Source organism: Lingula anatina, chromosome 4 (assembly GCF_051362555.1).
Source record: "Lingula anatina isolate TDL-2025a chromosome 4, LinAna3.0, whole genome shotgun sequence".
Lineage (NCBI taxonomy): Eukaryota > Metazoa > Brachiopoda > Lingulata > Lingulida > Lingulidae > Lingula > Lingula anatina.
The window spans coordinates 23,239,303-23,263,366 of record NC_141770.1 but is presented as its reverse complement, the minus strand read 5'-3'; the positions used below and the strand labels follow the sequence as shown (position 1 = coordinate 23,263,366).

Here is a 24,064-nt window from a genome sequence, read left to right as displayed (position 1 = left end):
CAAATTCCTTGAAAATGTTTATTGATTGTTCTCTAATTGACAGTAATTTAGAAAGTTTATTAAATAAAATCATTTCATGCCAAATGAATAATGATAATAATAATAACTATTATTTTTTTTCTTGTACAATTCTGTGTGTGACGTATTCGATATTGACATCTGAAAGGTCACATGACTTGCATGCTCTTAAAAGTAGGTCATGTTGTTATCACCGGGCAGAGAACAGAGCAACGCGAGTGAATAACTTTCCATGTGAGTTTGAAACCGATTTAATCTCTTTTGATGGGTGTCTCATTAGTGTCTTATGATCAATGTTATATTCTATATTTCTTGTAAATATGCTTAGACTTTGAGTAAGACCTATAAAATGTAGAAAAGTAAGGTGTGTTTTTGTCAGTAGACAAAATAGATAAAAAGCATGGAGATCAACTTATGCTCCGTAGCAGGCTAGAGCACAAGGTAAGAGCACAGTAGAGGAATTACTTGATTATGGGAAATTCAAGTAGTGGACGTATCCATCTTTCGCCCTACGTGTGTGCACAGAGCAAGCTTATGGATGACGTGTATTTTTACAACTATGTTATTGCCACAGCCTGCCAAGGCACACGCGTGTTCCCAGTCATGTATTTTGAAAAATACTTCCTCTTGGCTCATTACATATGGTTTATATTATATGTATACAAATACTTGGCCAAGGTCTATATTATATTATATGTTTACAAATACTTGGCCAAGAATCTGAGTAAAAGTGAATTTTGATTTGAAATGTTAAATATTTCTTATATCTGAGAAACGGCAAAAATAGTGATGGCCACTAATGATATTATCAAGCCTCCTTTCTCCTTTCTAACAATAACCAGGAAGTAACACTGACTGCATTTAATTACTTGTGTTATTTACTGAAATGACTGTGATTAAATGGTTCATTTGATTAAAATGCTAGATTACATTCAATTAGCATACTAAGCCTAAGTGTGCTTATGAAGTACATCAGAAATAAATCTTTGATTATTATTATATTTGGATGTTTAATTCCAGCTGCAAACTTTTCTGTGTAACAAGTATCAGTTGCTGCTGATCGCTGATGATCTGTATTAATAATGAAGGTGTTGGAGAAACAAAATGTCATTTTATTGTTATATAAAATTGTACCGCAGACTACTTTACTATGTATTTAGTTTATTTAATTAAGCTGCCTTAATTGTGTTATTACTTAAGTCTAGATGGATATACTGGCATTTTGCAGTGCTGCCCATATAATCAACACTGGTAGAAAACCTTTACATAATTTAAATACTAGTTACAACACGAGTTGTCCACTGTATGCGACATACATGTACAAGTGCGTAATAATATAGAGGCTCGATTTAGTTCAATATGTGCATGATTATACTCCCAAAGTTTCAGTTATCTTGGTCGCTTATTTGCATTACTAGTAGTTCACCAATTGTTAAAGGGTTGTTTGTGGTACACATTATCCTTGAGATACCCCCACAGATAAAAACTCCATAAAAACTTAATGGGATCTATTTTTTTGGGGGGTCACCCTGTATTAGTCTTGTTCACATTATTGTGGTGTAAGAGGCCGATTCAGGACATGAAAGTAGGATACTAGTAGATATATATATACAGATAAGTCATCTCCTGACCTTCTACTAGTACTGGCCTTGTTACTAGTATGGGGGTCATGTTCAGAATTTTAACTGCCGTATGTGATTTTAGATTGAAATTGTATATAATATATATGATGTTTTTATATAACTGATGTGTTGAGCTATGCCTCTCTTGTTCAGTGTTGTATGGACATATTATCAGTCTATGAGCTGCTTCTTGATTCTATAACATTCATGTATAACACCCACTTTCTAACACAGTGACACACTCGCTGTGCCATATATTAGAAATCTGCCCAATTTTTTCTACGACAATAATGCATCATAAGTGACTAGCTTTGATCAGTTTTAAAATTTAGCAGTGTCACTGTAAGATTGATGTCTCTGTCCTGTGTGATAAACAACATGCCACTGATGTGTTTACAGAGTACAGTGACAAGATAGGGCGGGTGGTTATAGCCTGGGTCAGTGATCTGTTTGTGACATCTCCAAGTACAAAGGCCGTATCAGTTTGATCAGGTGACCATTCTGTGTGATTGTATAAGACAGGTGCCCTATACAAATTTCTGAATGTTATCTAGAGAGATTTGTGTTGTCAGTCAGCTTGAGAAATATACTCAACTGATAATAGAACTTAACTGCCCAATATTCTGCCTGTTCACAGTCCTTGATGAAGTACTAGTAGGAGAGCCAGCAGCAGACAAAATAATGTAATTGTGTGGAAAAGGTCTTTTACATTAATTTCTATTGAGATTTAAAAAAATACCTGACGAAACTTTTCAACATGACTGTTATTAAATATAGTACCTTTAAGAATAGGGGTTGAAAGAATAGGGGTTGGTTCAGTAAGCCTCCTCTTTGGTAAAAAACATAAATTATTGAAATAAATAATAGTTGAATATTCACCACAACAAGTTAAACACCGATTTTGTGTATCCTACTCCTTAAACATTTCACAGTGTCTTGAATGTTTGTGCAATCTCAGAGTTTTCATTATGCTAAGCCTGAGTTTATGATTCAGGACTTTCACTTTCACTTTTTCAAAATGCTGTCATGACTGATAAACATGACAATGACTAGTTGGCATTTTTCAGACATGATGGTAAGATAACTCAATCCCCACTAACCTCTCGTTAACTTGGCCAGTGATTGTAGAAATGTTAATTGGGTAAAGTTTTCATCTAATTTACTTCTTTTTAATTTCAGATTGTTGGTTTCATCATGATGAGTACTAAAACTCTGGTAGCCATCATTGATGGTATGTACTGCCAGAAGTGTCCCAAAAAGATAGAAGATGCATTGAAAAACAAGAAGGGCATAGGAAATGTGCAGGTAAATATGGCATGATATTTTGTCATGTTACTAGATTTATTATGAATGTTGGTCTCTCTCTCTCTCTCTCTCTCTCTCTCTCTCTCTCTCTCTCTCTCTCTCTCTCTCTCTCTCTCTCTCTCTCTCTCTCTCTCTCTCTCTCTCTCTCTCTCTCTGATACATAATTTATTATCACACCAATCAACACTTACAAAATTAAATTATAATTATTGAAACAATATTAATTTTTTAAAACTTTTATTAATCATGATACAAACCAAATTTCTCCTCTGCTGTTCAAGTGATGTTTAGGTCATTCATTTGCAGTTAAATTTTTTATTATGTTCTTTAAATATTTTTAATTGAATTTCTCAATTTAGGTGTCCCTGGAGGACAAGGAAGGAGTGGTCACTTTTGACCCTGGGACCATCTCAGTGGATCAGATCCTGTCAGATATCCAGGGATTGGACACTGCATTTAAAGTATGTAACTAAGATTTCTCGACTGATATTATAATTATAAATGATGTATGGGATGATGTATACCTTGGATACAATGAATTTTATAATTATATAAATATCTTACCAGCTACAAGAAGTATTATAATTTTGGTAAATAAAAGGTTATTTAATAAGGCTCAGCAATTTTTCATTTTTAAACACTACAAATTATGCTTTCAACAAAAATTTGCATATAAAATTATGCCAATTAAAAGACAAGTTTTATTACTGGATACCTTACACTTAACTGCCTATCTTTATGATATTAATATATACAAATTATGATATCAGCTAAAAATTTGCAATTAAATATTAAGCCAATTAACAGACAATTTTTATAACTGAATACCTTACATTTAACAGCCTGTCCTGTTTAATCTAAAATGTCCCTTTGTATTGATAAAGCACCTGTTGCACACCTCCAGGTACATCCCAAAGCCACCCAGACCCCTGTCCAGGAGGTCACTCTGTTTGCTGACCACATGACCTGTGGAGACTGTGTGAAGAAGATTGAAGATGCCCTGGGCAGGCTGGATGGAGTGACCGCTGTCAAGGTGTCTCTGGCCATGGGCAGTGTTACTGTCAGGTAAAATGACCTGAACCATATTCGTCTGAATGTAATTATGATAAATTTCTGACTTGTTTTCATTTGCTGTGTATTTCCTGTTTCAGTGCACCAGGTAGAAAATTAATGTCAGTTATAATTGGATTATTTCATTGACAGTTCAAATAATCCATATGTGCAGTTAATGCATATTTTCTGCAACCAAGGCTTGATAACTTTGATTCAAGTACAATTAAAAACCTTTCTTTTTTATGTACAGACACAGATGTGTCTGTACATATAGCCATCATCTGCGTCTGTCGTCGCCGTCGTCGCTGTCGTCGCCGCCGTCGCCGTGCACTTTTACCGATAACACGATAAGTGGAAAACCATTTTACCTTTTGACTTGAAACTTGCAGAACTGATGAATATTCATAATACGCAGGTCAAGTTCGAAAATCAGCATGATCGGGTCACTTTTAGGGAATTTATGCAGTTTTTTCACTTTTTTCAGCATATATGCAGCACCGATAACACGATAAGTGGAAAACCATTTTACCTTTTGACTTGAAACTTACAGAACTGATGAATATTCATAATACGCAGGTCAAGTTCGAAAATCAGCATGATTGGGTCACTTTTAGGGAATTTATGCTGTTTTTTCACTTTTTTCAGCATATATGTAGCACTGATAACACGATAAGTGGAAAACCATTTTACCTTTTGACTTGAAACTTACAGAACTGATGAATATTCATCATACGCAGGTCAAGTTCGAAAATCAGCATGATTGGGCTATTTTGAGGGAATTTATGCTGTTTTTTCACTATTTTCAATATAAATGCAACACTGATAACACAATATAAGAAAAACGGATTGGCCAATTGTAATTATACTCACAGGAGTGGTCAATCTTACTAAAACGCAGGTTGAGTTCGAAAATCAGCATAATCGGGCCATTATTTTAGAAGTTATACTGTTTTTTTCACATTTCCTCAGATTCAATTCTTAAGCATGTTAACAGTCTCATAAAAAGATGCCTAAAAGTGTTTGTTTGATATTTCCTGCATCTTTACAACATTGTTAGTTGATTATGTAAAAAACATGGTAAACTTGTTATCATGTATTGTGTAATAAAGTGTCAAAAATGGAAATAAACTCATATCATTGCAGTTTGTCAGATTCAATCATCCACTATGTTCAGAATCTCAGAATGGAGGAAATTGGGCATTTAACACTGTTCTATTGATACTTTTCCCATCTCATCAAATTTTTTAGTTGGTCATATAAAAATGGCAGTAAAATGTTTATTTTGTTTTATGTTAAAAAAGTGTTAAAAATGAAGAAACCCCTATTTTGGGCACTGCTTCCATGATGACCATTTAAGGAAAATCATGTCACTTACTGTTCTCAAACTTACAGGAAAGAAACATGGGACTAAAATACAGCTTCAGTAGGCAATGCAGTCTGTTTGGTTTTTTTTTTTTTTTTTTTTTTTTTTTTTTTTTTTTTTTTTTTTTTGGCAGTTAAACAGTTTTTTGTGAAAATTTAATTTTTCACATATTGGCATTTTCAAGGTGTGACTTTAAAGTTCCATGATCTTGAAGACTTTTGCTTGTCACATTTTCTGAATGTCCATGTTACTAATATTTTATTAATAACATTTGATTGTCATTATGCTGTTAAACATTATTTAATGTTGTATCAAAATTTGAAGAAACCCCTATTTTGGGCACTGCTCCTATGATGACCATTTAAGGGAAATCATGTCACTTACTGTTCTCAAACTTATAGGAAAGAAACATGGGACTAAAATACAGCTTCAATAGGCAACGCAGTCTGTTTGGTAAATTTTTCTGGCAATTTAACAGTTTTTTGTGAAAATTTAATTTTTCACTTATTTTTTCACTTTTCAGCATATATGCAACCCTGTAAACACATTTTAAGGAAAACTGTTAGGCCAATTGTCATTAAACTCACAGGAGTGGTCAATCTTACTAAAACGCAGGTTGAGTTCGAAAATCAGCATAATCGGGCCATTATTTTATAAGTTATGCTGTTTTTTCACATTTCCTCAGATTCAATTCTTAGGCATGTAAACAGTTTCATTATTGAACTAATAAGATATGTAAAAGTGTTTGTTTGGCATTTTTGCATCTTTACAACATTATTAGTTGATTATGTAAAAATGATGGTAAACTTGTTATCGTGTATTGTGTAATAAAGTTTCAAAAATGGAAATAAACCCATATCATTGCAGTTTGTCAGATTCAATCATTCACTATGTTCAGAATGTCAGAATGGAAGAAATTGGACATTTAACACTGCTCTGTTGATATTTTTCCCATCTCATCAATTTTCTTAGTTGATCATATAAAAACGGCAGAAAACTGTTAATTTTGTTTTATGTTAAAAATTGTTAAAAATGGAAAAAAAAAAAAAAATTCAGAACAGTGCTGTCTCGTTTACATTTTGGCATTTTCAAGATGTGACTTTGAAGTTCCATGGGCCTGAAGACCTTTGCTAGTCACATTTTCTGAATATCCATAATACTAATATTTTATTATTAAAATTGATGGTCATTATGCTGTTAAACATTATGTAATATTGCATCAAAATTTGAAAAAAAAAAAACTATTTTGGGCACTGCTCCCATGATGACCATTTAAGAAAAACCATGTCATTTACTGTTCTCAAACTTACAGGAAAGAAACATGGGACTAAAATACAGCTTCAGTAGGAAATACAGTCTGTTTGGTAATTCTTACTACCAGTTAAACAGTTTTTTTGTGAAAATTTAATTTTTCACATATTGGCATTTTCAAGGTGTGACTTTGAAGTTCCACGGGCTTGAAGACCCGTGCTAGTCACATTATCTGAAAATCCATGATACTTATATTTTATTATTAAAAATTGATGGTCATTATGCTGTTAACCATTATGTAATATGGCATCAGAATAGAAGAAAACACAATTTTGGGTGCTGCTGCCATGATGACCATTATGGGAAAACCATGTTACTTATGATTGCCAAACTTTCAAAAAAGAAATACAGGACTAAAATGCAGTCTGAGTTGGAAAAGCAGTCTAATTGACTTCTTTTTCTGGAAGTTATACATTTTCAAAGTGTAAACTTGTCACATATTTTAATTACATTGGTATTACCTGTTGAGGATAATTAAAATTTGATGTTGAATTTGCAGTTTAACATAATGTATTTTTGCATCAGAATTGACAGTAGCCTATTTTGTGCATAGTTATTTCCTGTTTTTTGTCTGTACATTTGACAGCTGTGCTGCCTTGTTAGTTATTATACAAATAAACAAAATTATGACAACTTCACTTTTGACTGCAGGCATAATCCAACCCAGATAAGCTCTGTCAACCTCCGAGATGCCATTGGAGCGTTAGGTTTCCCAGCTTCTTTGAGAAAGCCTCCCCAGCCTCTCTCCTCTGCCACCATAGATATACAAGGGATGACTTGTAATTCGTGTGTAAAACTCATTGAAGACACCATCGGAGAAAAGAGTGGGGTGAAGTCCATAGTGGTCATCCTGGAGAAAGGTCAAGGGGTGATCCAGTATGATCCAAAAGTGACCACTGCCAGCTTGTTGGCTGGTTACATTGATGATATGGGTTACGAGGCAAGATTATTGACGCAGGTGCCCCAAGAGGAGCCGGTCCCAACCTGTTCAGAGAAATCATGCACCGTAGACGTGAAGGGTATGACGTGTCATTCTTGTGTTGACCTCATCGAGCAAGTGATCTCTGAGAAGCCAGGCGTGGTGAAGATTAAAGTTTCCTTGGAAAAAGGGAGAGCTGACATAACCTTTGATCCGGGGACCACAGACCCAAGGCAGCTTGCTGAGGATATTTCTGACATGGGTTACGATGCAGAGGTGGTTGCTGACAGCAAGTGTGATGAAGGTCAGATCCAGAAGTCTTCCGAATTAATCACTTCCAATATTGTCATATCTGGAATGACCTGTCAGTCATGCGTGAAGAAGATCGAGGGTGAGCTGGGGGATGTCATTGGAGTGGGAAGTGTGAAAGTGTCACTGGTTGAAAAAGAGGCTACTGCGCAGCACAATCCCGCACACATAAGTGCAGATCAGCTATGTGCTAAAATTCAAGGGCTTGGATTTGGTGCATCCATTAAAGGTAACAATTAAGGGAATCACCACAGGGACATCTCACATATTTTTTTAGACAAAAAATTATATTTCATTGCCTAATTCATGATTATTTTTTAAATATTTCAAACAGAAAATATTATTTCCTAAACCACATACATATGACTTCAGTTTAAATTTAGAAAAATTTTTACAAGAAAAAGAACTGCTACTTTGTGTTTAGTTTTTAGTTGATTTAGTATTGTTATTTTAAATGTCCTTTAAAATGTTTTCTTCCGTGTATTATGAATGTTGTCATCTTAACAACAGACGTTTTTACATTTTAAGGGTTAATTTGTTAACTTTTTTATAAAATCAGTGCAATATTCATTTCTTTATCCATCAGATGTAAAGAAAAATGCCAGTGTTGTTGCCAAACCAAAAGTCATTGAACGTAATGCAAGCCTGCGGCGCAGCAAGGGCAGTGTCCGTCGTCGCCAGCCAACACAACCTCGTGAAGATGGAAAGTACCATAAAGCCTTGTTTAATGTGAGAGGAATGACATGCGCTTCCTGTGTGGCTAACATTGAACGTACTATGGCCAAGGTAGAAGGTATGTCAGAATCCTTGAATGTGTTTTTTATTTGATCATGCATGTGTTTTGAAGGACATTGCCCCCTCTCTTTTATCTGTACAGAATGGCAAATTCAGAATAGGGTGTGGGGTGAAGGTGTCAAAAATGACCAGGATCTGCCAGTGTATATGTATTGATTTATGTTTTGCATTTTTAGAAATATTTTCAAATTATTACATGTCTTAATACCTACTTAAAATTACACTTACGCTTTTCATTTATTATGTACAGACACAGATGTGTCTGTACATATAGCCATCATCTGCGTCTGTCGTCGCCGTCGTCGCCATCGCCGTCGCCGTGCACTTTTACCGATAACACGATAAGTGGAAAACCATTTTGCCTTTTGATTTGAAACTTGCAGAACTGATGAATATTCATAATACGCAGGTCAAGTTCGAAAATCAGCATGATCGGGTCACTCTTAGGGAATTTATGCTGTTTTTTCACTTTTTTCAGCATATATGCAGCACTGATAACACGATAAGTGCAAAACCATTTTACCTTTTGACTTGAAACTTACAAAACTGATGAATATTCATAATACGCAGGTCAAGTTCAAAAATCGGCATGATCGGGTCACTTTTAGGGAATTTATGCTGTTTTTTCACTTTTTTCAGCATATATGCAGCACCGATAACACGATAAGTGAAAAACCATTTTACCTTTTGGCTTGAAAGTTACAGAACTGATGAATATTCATAATACGCAGGTCAAGTTCGAAAATCAGCATGATCGGGTCATTTTTAGGGAATTTATGCTGTTTTTTCACTTTTTTCAGCATATATGCAACCCCGATAACACGATAAGTGGAAAACCATTCTACCTTTTGGCTTGAAACTTACAAAACGGATGAATATTCATAATACACAGGTCAAGTTCGAAAATCAGCATGATTGGGTCATTTTTTGGGAATTTATGCTGTTTTTTCACTTTTTTCAGCATATATGCAGCACTGATAACACAATAAGTGGAAAACTGTTTTTTCATTTGGCTTGAAACTTACAGAACTAATGAATATTCATAATACGCAGGTCAAGTTTGAAAATCAGCAAGATCGGGCAATTTTTATGGAAGTTATCCTGTTTGTTTTTTTTTTTGTTTGTTTGTTTGTTTGTTTGTTTTTTTTTTTTTTTCAATTTTTTCAGCACTTTTAGAACACCGATAACATGATAAGTGTAAAAATGTTTTTCCTTTTGGATTGAAATTTACAGAACTGGTGAATATTTATAATACGCAGGTCAAGTTTGAAAATTGGCATGATTGGACTATTTTTACAAAAGAAATGCTGTTTTTCTCCCTTTATTCAGCATACATGCAACACTGATAACGCATTTTAAGGAAAACCAATCAGCCTTTTGTCTAGCAACTCACAGGAGTGATCAATCTGACCAGTATACAGATCAAGTTTGAAAATAAGCTTGATCAGTTAAGTTTTGATGAAGTTATTAGCCTTTTTGTATATAAGTGTTTTTTCTTCAGATTTAATTCTTAAGCATGTTAACAGTCTCATTACGGAACTAATTGGATATGTAAAAGTGTTGTTTTAACATTTTCTGCTTCTTAACAATATTGTTAGTTGATTATATAAAAATGACGGTAAACCTATTATCGTGTATTGTGTAATAAAGTATCAAAAATGGAAAGGAACTCATCATTGCAGTTCGTCAGATTCAATCATTCACTATGTTCAGAATCTTCAAATGGAGCTAATTGGACATTATAAATTGTTCTATTGATATTTTTCCTATGTCAACAATTTTCCTAGTTGATCATTTAAAAATGACAGTTAATTGATTATGGTTTTATGTAAAAAAGGTGTTGAAAATGGAAAGAAAATCATTTCAGTATAGTTATCTCTTGTTAATATTTTGGCATTTTGAAAGTGTGACCCTAACTTCCATGTCCTTGGAGACCTTTCCATATCACATTTTCTGAATATCCATGATACTTTTTTTTTTATATAAAAAAATTGATGGTCATTATGTTGTTAAGTATTATGTTATATTGCATGAAAGTTAAAGAAAACCCTATTTTGGACACTGCTGCCAGGATAGCGATTAAGGGAAAACCATGTTACTTATGATAATCAACCTTACTGAAAAGATTGAAGTGCAGCTTGTGTTGGAAAACCATCGTAATTGTTTTCTGTTTTGAAAGCAATGCAGTACAGTGCTGTTTGGTGCAATAAATGTATATGGATAGTAGGCAGTTAATTCAGGGTTATAAAATAATTTGCTTAATTGATTTTCAAGTTATTTCAGGGTTATAAAATAATTTGCTTAATTAATTTTCAAGTGGGCATTAAATGAGATTACATAAACACACATTGAGATTTCATTGTAAAGTCCCATCGGTTTAGCTTTCTTAACTGTGTCACATAATTAGGAATCGATGATTATTATGCAGGTAAATGTTATTTAATATGGAAAATAAGTTTACAAAAAAATTTTGTGTAACGCTTACATTAATGCTAAAGATGAATAACAGTGCCTTATTATTCTCAAACTCAATAGGGTTATTCATATCATGTTAGTAATTGTACAGCTAGATTAAAAGTTTGAATAGCAGCTTTATTGGTATTTTATGTTATGTTTTATTTTACATTTTCTTTTAATTTTTTATGCTGTTTTTTCACTTTTTTCAACATATATGCAACATTAATAACACAATATAAGAAAAACAGCTTAGCCAATTGTCATTATACTCACAGGAGTGGTCAATCTTACAAAAATGCAGGTTGAGTTCGAAAATCAGCGTTATCGGGCCATTATTTTAGAAGTTGTACTGTTTTTTCAAATTTCCTCAGATTCAATTCTTAGGCATGTTAACAGTCTCATTATTGAACTAATAAGATACGTAAAAGTGTTTGTTTGATATTTCCTGCATCTTTACAACATTGTTAGTTGATTATGTAAAAATGATGGTAAACTTGTTTTCATGTATTGTGTAATCAAGTGTCCAAAACGGAAATAAACTCGTATCATTGCAGTTTGTCAGATTCAATCATCCACATCTGCCATGATGACCATGATGGGAAAACCGTGTTACTTATGATTGTCAAACTTTCAAAAAAGAAACACAGGACTAAAATGCAGCCCGAGTTGGAAAAGCAGTCTAATGGGCTTCTTTTTCTGGAAGTTATACATTTTAGTGAAATATTCATTATCTTTTTGGCATATTCACTGTGGGACTCGGAGCTCCCATGGACATGAAGCCGGATGGTAATCAAATTTTCTACATGTTCATGCTATTTATAGTCAATAATCAAAAATTGGTGATAATTATTCTATAATTTATTATGTAATGTTACATCAAATTTGACAATAATCTTTTTGCACTGCTACTGCAAACATTATGAAAAGAAAACTGTGTTATTTATTATTATATTTAACTTAAGAGTATGATTTTTAGGATTGGCATGCAGTTCAAATTAGAAAGCCAGGTCAATTGGGTTATCATTTATTATTGAATTTAATGCAATTTTGTGTGAAATTTCATTTTTCTCATTCTGGCACTTTCTAAGTATAAACTTGAACTCTGATGGGCCTGAAGTCTTATGCTTTTACTTTCGTCGGTGTTACCTGTTATGCAAAATTAAAATTTGATGTTGACTGTGCAGTTAAACATAATGTATTATTGCATCAGAAGTGGTAGTCTCCTATTTTGTGCATTATTGTTTTGTGCTCTTCTTAAGTTGTGACTTATGGGCCTGAAAGACCTTTGAGAGGGTCAGTCTATAAATTTCCCTTGCGTATCACTTCGCTAATTTCAGTTATAAAGTAATTTGCCTAATTGATAGGCTACATAAAGCACACTTATGATTTGAGATTACATAAAGCACACTTGTTGATATTTCCCTGTAAACTCCCATAGGTTAAGCTCTCTGCTAGATTAATAATAAGGAAGCAGTGATAATTATGCAGGTAAATTTTGTTTAATATTGCAAATAAGTTTTTAATATATATATATATATATATATATATATATATATATATATATATATATCAAACTGAAAGATTAAAAGTTTGAATAGCAGCTTCATTGGAATTATATTTACCTCTGCCAAGGAGGTTATATTTTCACCCCTGTTTGTCATCAACATAACTCAAAAAGTTATGGACCGATTTTGATGAAATTTTCAGGAACTGTCAGAAGTGGGCCAAAGAGGACAAAAATCAATAATAATCAACAATTGCTACCTTGGCAGAGGTCTACACTCTCGGAGTGCTTTTCTAGTTTTGTTATGTTTTCCTTTATAATTTTTTCTCAAACACTTGCATTTGTGACTTTTAACTGTCATCCGCCTGAGACTCTGACATTTCTGTATTTCCACATAAGCAGTTGTATTGTTTTTTATGTCTTTAAACATTATGTTACTTATGTAATATTATTTTATGCACTGTCATCATTTTTCAAATATTGAGACTTTCATCATGTGAATTTGAACTCTCATGGTCCTGAAACTGTAATCTTATTGGAAGGGTAGATTGAGACCATCTTCTGGGACTTCCGGAAGACAGTCAGGTTATTAAGTTTATATTGCCTGGTATCTATTTTTTCTTCTGTTGGAAGACCATCAAAATGGAGGATGGATCAAAATAGATACTTTGGAATACTGTCAGAGAATATCTCTGGGTCCGCTCATGTTATTGACCATTTTACCTGTTGTGCATGATTAAAATTCAGTGTTGACTGATAGTGCTATTATAAGCATTATTTATTATTGCATCAAAATTGACAAAATGACCTTTTTTGCATCTTTATTTTCTGTTTTTTGTCTGTACATTTGACAGCTTTGCTGCCTTGTATATCTGTATATTTAACAATGTGTGATAGAATGACAACTTTCAGATAAATTTTGAGAAGGAAGATCTGAGGTGAAATATGCCCCAGAGTTCAGTGCAACTCGTATTGTGCTTTTTCTGGTATCTTCATATAATTTAAACAAAAGTGGCCATGTAGTATTTTGCAGTTTGATATTTTTTAACTTGCAGGCATTGAAACCATCCTGGTTGCCTTACTGGCTCAGAAAGCAGAAGTGACCTACGACCCAGAGTTGCTGAATCCAGAGACAATAGCCAAGAAAATCACTGACCTAGGATATGAAACCACAGTCCTACAAGAAGTCACTGGGGGACACGTAGAACTGTTTGTAAGTTAATTGTCCTGGTTTTTTCTTTACTTGTGTACAGTGCACATTTTGCCTTTATTTAAAAAATTTAAAGTGAATTTTACTTGACATTGAGATATTTTTCTTTTGACATGAAGCTATGCTGTATTATGAACTGTTGACCCAGACAAAATTATCTTTAAGTCTTTATTTTAGCCTTTAATTTCTATTTTTTACCATCTTCAGTTATGTTCAGCAGTCTCCATCTCCAATGTGAGAGTGGCTAAATTTTTTGCTGTAATGTAAATTTAACCAGTTCTTATTTCTAAATCTTTAAAACCAGAAAAAAATGTGGGTTTTGTCTTATTTTTGGCTAAAACTAATTGAAACATGTTTCTAATAACCAAATTAATTGAAGTTTAAATTGATTTTCTGTTCTTTTCAAATAAATTTTTCATCCTTAGTTGTAAACAACAAATTATTGATCATATTTTTGTTATTCGTTATTTGTTATGTATGTATTTCAGGATCATCCATATATTCTTATATCATATCTTAAATTTCTCAGATTTCTGGAATGACTTGTGCTTCGTGTGTTGGCAAGATTGAGGATCATGTTATGAAGAAACGGGGCGTTAAATCTGCCTCCGTTGCCTTGACAACCTCCAGGGGGAAATTCGAATTTGACCCAGAAGTCACTGGAGCAAGAGATATCATCCGGCATATTGAGGTAATATAACCAATATTTAGCTTGAATTATTTATTTTGATTATTATATTACAGTAATGGTTCTGATTTTGTGCAATTTTATTTATATTTGTTACCACTATTAGCTAATACATAGCTATAGGCAGATGAAAATCCTTATTTTTCTGAAGTAAGTTGACAGTTCATCTCAAGTTATCTGCCTTTTGATACATTTTCTTTTAAAAAAATCAAACTAGTCAAGCAGAAACATCTAGAAAGTTTACAAGTTTATTACAGGTATCTTTTATCTTGTGTACCATGCATATTTTCAGTCACTGGGTTATGAGGCCAAAATCTTCACCAGTGACAGTAAGAATTTAGCCCAACTGGAATTGGAAAGGAAAAAGAAAAGGTAAGCACTTTATTTCTAGAACAGAAATATTGAAAGAAAAATTTTAAACAGCATGATAATTATAATTCCGCTATTTTTCATTACAAAACTTCTTTCACTGGGATGGATGCATTTCAAGAATCTTTGTAAAGATACTCATTTGTGCAGGAAGAGGATATTTGGTAAAAAATTTGTTAACACTGATACAAATTAAACATCAGTAATAAATATCTCCCATTTTACATTGTAAGCAATCTAATTTAAGAGCTATTTTCAACAATTATTTAAGAGATATTTTTCAACATTATTGATTTTTTACTTTTATTATTATTTATTTATTTATTTATTTATTTATTTATTTATTATTATTATTATTTATTTGTTATTATTATTTTTTTTTTTTTTGTCTAGCTGGCGCAACTCTTTCTTCATATCTCTGATCTTTGGCGTCCCCACCCTGTTGACGGTCATTTTCTTCTCAATCACTAAGATCCCTGGGGGGTGGCCTACTCCACCCCACGGAGCTGGGAATACAACAGATGGCCTGATCAACCCCCATGACATCCGGATCATTCCTGGCTTGAGCTTGGACAATTTGCTTTTCTTTATATTTGCCACACCAGTACAGGTGAGCATTGTATTGAGAAGAGGAATTCAGTATAATTTTATGTAGAGTCCAAAATGCTGTTTTTACCCTTATTCTTTGGAAAAATCAAAAATTAGACAGCATCTAGATTTCAGTGTGTAAAAATTGTGTTAGATGAAGTAATTTTTAGATGAAATTAAGGCAGGGGAGGCATTTGCTTCTTTAAAAGTTTTAAGTATTTCTCATCCCAGAGTTGATGCTTTAGAAAGTCTTACTTATAAATGTACGTATGCCATATATCGTATTCTTCATGTGTACCATCGCATTGATATGTTGTGTAAATATTTTTGAACTCTTGTACTTTTTCTGAAGGAGTTATGATTTGCACTTCAACTTTCAAGCTCCAATCACAGATAAGCATTAATTTGCTTAGAAAATGGGAAATTACTTGACAAAAAGCTGTAATTTTGTTATATTGCATTTCAGTTTATTGGAGAAAGATACTTCTACATTCAAGCCTTCAAAGCACTTCGGCATCGCACTACCAACATGGACGTCCTTATTGTCATGGCAACGACCATAGCCTATTGTTACTCTCTTGGAGTAATAACTGCGGCCATGATACAACAGACCCGCGCCAGCCCTATGACATTCTTTGAGACCACGCCCATGTTGGTTACATTTATTGCATTAGGGAGGTGGCTGTCGCATATTGTGGAGGTAGGGAACTTGGGCCCCTTATTGTATTTTAGGAGCAAAAAAGAAGAAAAACTATGGCAGTGGGCTTTGGAAAATCCAGCAGATGGCTTTATACCTTTCTGAGCTTGCTTTTGTCTTTACTTTGGAAGAAGGGTGTTTAATTATTATTTAGTCATATCCCCTGATTAACCCATTAGTGCAGTTTGATAGAATCATGGTATAGTGTTGTGCTGTGATTATAAAAACAATATTATTATACTAATAAGTCTTAGGTGGAAATACCCAAAACTTGTTGGTTGAGCAATTGTTTGTATGTAGGAGATTACTTTACTTTAAGTTACTTTCTTATCGTGGAAAAATTCAAATTGAGTTTTTCTCTTGACTTTGATACCAGGGCAAGACCTCTGAGGCCATGACCAAGCTTATGTCCCTGCAACCCGCAGAGGCAACTCTCGTGGAACGCGACAAAGATGGAAATATCATGAACGAAGAGAAAATACCCGTGGAGCTAGTTCAGCGCGGAGACTTGCTACGAGTGACACCTGGTGAGAAAATTCCAGTTGATGGTCGAGTTGTGGATGGCAAGTCAAGTTGTGATGAGTCATTGATCACTGGGGAGTCTATGCCTGTTTTTAAAGAACCAGGTAAAGATGGCTTACAACTTGTCGGTGATGATTAAGAGCTTTCCATATAAATCTAGGTTCCCTCTATGTACATATACAAATAAATATAGATTGAAATAGAAGTCATCAATATGTCTTTTGTAACATTTTTCTTTCAGGTTGCAATGTGATTGGTGGATCAATAAATCAGAATGGTGCCCTGATAATGGAAGCTATCCATGTAGGCAGTGACAGTGCCCTAGCGCAGATTATTAAACTGGTGGAGGAGGCACAGACATCCAAAGTAAGTTAACAAACTGGAAAGAGGAAAAGAAATTTTGATTTAGTGCTTCACTTATCAAAGTATATTGCTTAAAGTCATAATAACTCTTCGTTTTGGCCAAAAATACGATTTTCCTGGAAAAAACGGCAATTTTCCCGTACTTGCCAATGGTCAACGACCCCATTCCTGCATTCAAAGTTAATCCAGGATTTTTTTTCCTAAACGTACAGTTTTTTGTTTAAATCTCTTAAGAGATTTTAACTGACGGAGCCCTCTCGTATCGAGCGATAGTTTCTGGTGACCTACTTAAAACCGCGGGAAAAGCAGACAACAATAACACTATATAACAATATTATAAGATTCATAAGATATATTCGTCTTTTTGCTCAAAATGCATTTATATCTACAATGTGTGCAATTCTGGGCTTTTCGTTATCTGACGCACTGTACAAAAACTCGCAACTTACGTCTCAGGGTTTCCCGCCATGTTATTTTGGTCTCGAATGAACGCGAGAATCCGCGTGACACCTAAACGTCATTGGCAACGGATGCACTTGTCGACCGCGAAGAAAGGCATCGAAAGCCCAAGTGACAAGCACAGATTTTAGTTTTACTACAATAACAGTCGTTTTAGTGGGAAAATGCAATAGAATATATTTCCAGGCGTTGTTTACGATGTATTTCTTGCGGAATTTTGAATCTCAAAGGAAGAGTTATTATTGCTTTAACATAAGGAGAATAAAAATTGCTTAACAGTGAAAACTAATATTTTGCAACCATCTAGAAAATCTCTCTTGCATATTACTCTGAAAAGTATAGTTAAAAACAATAGTAGATATTTAAATTAAGGGAAAAATATATTATAATCCTGATCTTTTGTGACTGTCTTGCGCAAGTTATACTGCTTCAAAGTTCAATTGAACTGAGTGCTATTCCAATAGTTACCTTTAAGGAGGGATGGTATATTAAATTTGCTTGAACCTTGGTATGTCTTTTTGTCAACAAACAAGATATCTCAAAAATTTTCTTCACAAATATTGATGTAATATTTGGAAAAAAAGGGATGAATCTAAGTCTCCTAATACATCTATATATATATATATATATATATATATATAATACTATAGTAATTGTCTTTTTCATTGATAGAGGTCTGTGCCCTAAAGTACACTCTAGTTGTAACTTCTTTTCTCTCCCAGGCCCCCCTTCAAGCATTTGCAGACAAGATATCCAGTGTGTTCATTCCAGGAGTGATCACTGCATCCACCATTACCCTGGTCTCCTGGATCATTGTGGGATATGTGAACTTTGACCTCATACATAAAGATTTTGTGGTATGTCGACAATATGGACTATTAAAAATGATGATTATGCTTATCATTAAAATTGATTATAATTATTATGGTAATAATAATGACCTTTCACTGCATTTTGTAGTATGTTACTGAAAATATGCCACTATATATTTCAAGAAATATGTATAAAAATAATAACAATGAAAATGGTATTGATAATGATGATCATGATGATCATGATATTTCAGTGCTTCTAATAAGCTAACAATCTTATTTCAGGAGGGTAGTGACCGTAGCAGGGATGAAGTCATCTTGGCCAATGCCTTTCAGTACGCCATCACTGTGTTGGCGGTAGCGTGTCCTTGTGCTCTGGGACTGGCGACCCCCACGGCAGTAATGGTGGGGACAGGAATAGGGGCCACCAGTGGGATACTGCTAAAAGGGGGGCAGCCATTGGAGGTGGCACACAAGGTATACAGTTATAACTAGATTATAGATTTAATGGCCATCATTTCTTTATGAAAAATTTATTTATGTATTCATGGTGCTAAATGTTTTTGTGTCATCATTCCCTGCAATATCTCAAGTACAAAAATATAATGGATAATAAATGATAGAACCAACATTAACTAGATTATAGTTTTGGTGGACATTATTTATTTATTTATTTATTTATTGTGATTAAGTCTTTGTGTCATTATTCCCTCCAATATTTAAAGTACAAAAATAAAATTTATAATGAATAAATAAAAACAATGAATGTGTATATCCAATAGGTGAAGAGTATAGTATTTGACAAGACTGGTACCATCACCCATGGTGTCCCCGAGGTGACCAGAATTGTCATGTTTGTCAGACAAGAGGTGCTGTCACTGAAGGAACTACTGGCAGTCACTGGGACAGCGGAGGGCAGCAGTGAGCACCCCATTGGAGACGCCATTGTCAGATACGTGAAAGAGGTGAGCTACGTGTTAACAGCTGTTGGCTGTAAAGCTTGTAAGATGTACAGCTGAAACAGTTCTTCTGAAGAGGAGATTTAATGGTTTGTGATGTGAAACTGTTTTCTGATGAATAAATTCTTTGTGATGGAGATAGTAAAAATTCAGCATGGCCACAGCCTTTTTTTTCCTAGTCCGTCCAGTCAATTTTTCAATAATTTTCACTTTTTATTATTTTTTGTTAGGCATTAAAATGTGAGAATGTGGGTAACACTAGTGACTTTGAAGCAGTGTCAGGTTATGGAATAAAATGTACAGTCACCAATGTGGAGGCCATGAAGGACAGTGTGGATGTGAGAAATATCCTCAACTCCGAGACGGTGGTAGTAGATGGAGTGGAGGGAGAGGAGGGGAAAGCGGAAGGTATATATGATTTAGATTTTAGAATGATAACCCTCCAGGCACTAGACATTTGAACAGAAAAGTGGAAAATTCTGCCATTCAAGGCCACAGGAGATTGGGGTTAAGCCCCCCCCCCCCCCCCCAAAAAAAAAAAAAAACTAGGCTACCAACATAATGGAAATTATCCTTGAATGATCCTACATACTCTAGCCTTTTAAAATGTTATATTCTAGATACTAATAATTAATGATAATTATTGAAATTGGAACAACACATTGAAACAACACATCACCACTACGTTAAATTTTACATCAGTTGTATTAATTTTAGGAGGGTGGTGACCATAGCAGATGGTATATATTGAATGAGAAATTTAAACAATGCTCTCTACTATTTCACATTGTTGATAACTTATTGGTTTTATATCAGAGCCTATTGGTGCCATGGCCTCCAAATCATACGAGGTTCTGATCGGCAATCGTCAATGGATGCAAAAACAGGGTCTCGTAATCACTCCTGAAATAGATGAAGAGATGACGAAGCACGAGATGCAGGGCCAGACCGCCATCTTGGTGGCAGTGGATGGTAAGCAAAATAGAGTTGTCAACTTATGTCTTTTGCATATTTACATAGACATGTGTAGATTCATATACACAAATTCATGTATCCAAAGCAGAAAGTAGATTTGATTGTAGGACAGCTGATGAGGATAATTGTAATCATGGTAATAATGATGCCATTAAAATGGAGGCAAATTGTCTTCTGTTACACTCTGTCAATGGGACTGATGATTAAATTAACACAAAAACTCAGTGAAAGGTTTTTTTTTTTTTTTGTAATCTCCTGTTAAAAAATAACGATGAATATGTAAATCTACGCACCAAAGAGACTATAAGGTTTTAAATGTTTTGTCTCTTTTTTCACCAACATTGAATTTCTTTTTCTTCACTTTTTTCCACAGGCGCTGTGGCGGCCATGATGGCAGTTGCTGACACAGTGAAAGAAGAGGCTCACCTGGCCATATATTATCTGCAGAAGATGGGACTAGATGTCTACTTGTTAACTGGAGACAATGTCAAGACTGCTGCAGCCATTGCTAAGAAGGTAGTATTATCTGCAGCTTTTTATGTTTTATTGGAAACTTATTGCATAAATGTTTTAACAAATATTGCGTTTATTTTTAGAGATAATTTTGTTTTATATTTTTATGTATGAGCTTAATAATAATTGATTATTATTATTATTATTATTATTGGTGATGTTTATTTGATTGAATGAAGTTTTTCCCACACTGCAATGGAAACATTTTACGCATAGGTGGTTTTACTTAAAATCCTCATTTCAAAGGTTTCACCATCCTTAAAGGGAAAACCAAAAACAAACATTTTTGAATTATATTTATTTACTCCTTTTTTATCCTCTCTGGTTTTCTAGGTTGGAATAAAGAAGGTGTTTGCAGAGGTGCTACCACAGCACAAGAAGGAGAAAGTGGAGCAGCTCCAGAGGTCAGGGGTCAAGGTCGCTATGGTTGGAGACGGTGTCAACGATTCCCCTGCCCTGGCGCAGGCAGACCTAGGGGTGGCCATCGGAACCGGAACTGATGTGGCTGTGGAGGCAGCGGATCTAGTCCTGATGAAGGTGAAATTTGATTTTCTCGTTATTTTTTCTGTTTCTAAAGCTGCTATATTTTTAGACTTCGTTTTATATTTTATATTCGAATGAGATTTGAGATATTATTATCATGGTGTCATATTTTTGTTTCAGTTATATTTTTGTTTTAGTATGGGGCTTAGTTTTGTATTTGAATAAAACTGTCAAGGAATCATGTTATTCTTCTAAATAAATTAATTGATTAACTCTTTCTTATTTATGATCTTTACAGTGTAACTAAAATATTTGAGCAAGTGGATGAATTTCCACTACATTGCTACCTGTAATTTGTAAAGTTATTTTTTAAAAACTGTTTGTATAATATGAATGTTTTGTAGGATGATCTGGTTGATGTCATCATAGCACTGAAATTGTCCAAGGCCACTGTGTTCAGAATCAGACTGAACTTCTTCTTTGCCTGTGTCTACAACTTGCTGGGAATCCCCATTGCAGCAGGTGAGAAAATGTGTACTTTTCCTTGGCCATCTCTGTCACAATTGGCTGACAAGAAGTCCTTCCAAAGTTCATGAAAATATTAAGATTTAGACAATTATCACTTGGATGGTATTTTAAGCTAGATTCAAAGTAATTTTTACATTAGTCTTAATAAAGGTAAACCACAAAATATATTTGATTCAGCACATATTACACAAAGGATGAGTTTAGTATTTTTTTTTCTCCATTATCTGTCTCTAAGGTGATTTGATAGATATTATTATTCCTGAGATAAATAAATTATTAGTGTTCTTAAATTCATAGTAATTGTATCATTTGATATAGAATTAATAAGAATTTATTCATTTTCATCATTATTATTGTCAATTCCTACTGATTTAGCTTCATAAACTGATCTTATATTGTGTCATTGGTTATTCCAGGATTGCTGTCTCCAGTGAACATCCGACTACAGCCCTGGATGGCAGCTGCTGCCATGGCAATGTCCTCAGTGTCGGTCGTCTGCCTCTCCTTGCTTCTAAAATTGTAAGTATTTTCACAGGAAATGGTGCATTTTTGAAAGGAAGTGTAACCAAACAGTTACCAATTTGAAATTATTTACTTCTCAGTTACCTGCTCTTCTGTTTTCAATTACATTGTGTAAGCACTGAGACTAGTATATGATTGGTTTTGATCTACTCGCTTTAAGCATAAGCTTGTTACTTTTGCATCCAGCTGGTGGCACTGGTACGCAAGATATGAAATTGAGAGTTCAAGAGCTCTGGCCTAAATTAGGAATGTAAACATTGTCCCTGAACAAATAATATTTCCTTCATCATAATCGTCTTTGCAATTTGATTATTTTCTTATTTTCTTGACAGATCTTTATACATTCATCATGCTCATTTTTAAGGTTCAAGAAGCCAGATAAGCAGGAAATGGCTCAGAACCGTGCCTACATCCACTACAAGGAGCAAGGTGGTCAGGTGACAGATAAGAACATCTCTGTGTCTCGTGGGTTGGATGATGTGCCTCAGCGAAAATTGAGCGGCAGCATAAAGGGTCGCAACTACCCAAGACTTCAGGAGGTTGCTGCTGATGACAGCTTTGCAGTGGAACTTCGACCTGGACACAGCAAATCACCGCTGATAGAGCCTGATGAAGAACCAGAAGAATGGGATGAAAGATTGTAATCGACTGAGTCAGAAATGCTAAACACATGAATTGTGGATTTTGAGATTGGTCAAATTACCTTGATTAGGTCATGTACTGCGCTTTTAAGACAACTTTTGGTCCTCTCTGAAAATTAAAACTTTTGATTTGTACAATCCAAATTGCAAAATGTCAATCTCTTTTAAGGCCATAAGTAAGGGCACATATATTTCATAAGCATCTCCATTACTATAAGTATATCCAAGATTTCATGAGTGCTTCCATAACTAAAAGTGTATGAGAAAAAAAAAGCAGAATGAGATTTCATTACAAGCAGGATGGTAACATTCGATTTAACTGGATTTGAAAAATTTTATGTTAAAAATACATGGAAATGGATTAAGACTAAACAGAGATTGTTAAATATTTCATACCTGAGATTCTTTGTTGAATTTTACTTTTAATTTCATGAAAGTATCAAATGTCTGAATGGTCATCTAAGAGCTTTAAAGTTGATTTACATATTATTTTTAAGGGGACGATCACATGTAAGCCTGCAGTCTACTCCCAAGCTATGTACAATATTTTAAAGAGTCCCTAAGGTCTTAAACTTATAGATTATGTAGTTTAAGTTTTAAAAACTTGCATCATTTTATCCAAGAATTTAAATACCTTACATTCCAATTGTATACAACTGTCCTACATTTTATAGTATTTTGCTTATTTTACAGATAATTTTTTTTAGCTATTACAGTTACACGATTACACATGAAACTCTTTAAAACATTTTATTGAAACAATATAAGAACTTTTAAGTCAAGGATTTTATCTGAGATTATCAGACAAGTTTTCCAGATTTTTATATTTCATTCTCTTTAAGCCAAAGCAATGATGCTGAATATGGGAAATTACTAGAAGTTAAACTTTGTATTTTAGATATCATATTCAATTGGCTTTGTTGCAGTATAACTTCACTCGAAAAAATTAAAGGTTGATCGTCACAGTCGTTGAATTTGATGAATGTACGTACATCGTACGTAACATCTCTTCATTTACTGGATTCTGATTCACCTGGATGTCATCACTTCAATATGAAAATAAAACTCTGGTCTCGGTA

The 24,064-nt window shown here is 34.1% G+C and overlaps 1 protein-coding gene across 2 annotated transcripts; it reads left to right on the top strand.

Annotated features, from left to right (window-relative positions):
* Positions 1-142: 142 nt before the first annotated feature.
* Positions 143-24,064, top strand: LOC106175020 (copper-transporting ATPase 1). 2 transcript variants are annotated; one of them, XM_087011047.1, is made up of 23 exons: positions 143-252; positions 2,820-2,945; positions 3,305-3,406; positions 3,850-4,010; positions 7,324-8,129; positions 8,487-8,693; positions 13,712-13,869; positions 14,396-14,557; positions 14,847-14,926; positions 15,317-15,533; positions 15,978-16,211; positions 16,585-16,834; positions 16,972-17,096; positions 18,275-18,409; positions 18,650-18,841; positions 19,147-19,329; positions 19,554-19,731; positions 20,140-20,295; positions 20,672-20,814; positions 21,145-21,348; positions 21,699-21,816; positions 22,239-22,341; positions 22,709-24,064. In XM_087011047.1, exons 2-23 carry the CDS (start codon positions 2,835-2,837, stop codon positions 22,986-22,988), a joined length of 4,305 nt encoding a protein of 1,434 aa, XP_086867173.1. In that variant the 5' UTR covers positions 143-252; positions 2,820-2,834; the 3' UTR covers positions 22,989-24,064. The 2 variants fall into 2 exon arrangements, with proteins under 2 accessions (XP_086867173.1, XP_086867172.1); XM_087011046.1 differs by lacking the exon at positions 143-252 and adding an exon at positions 281-459.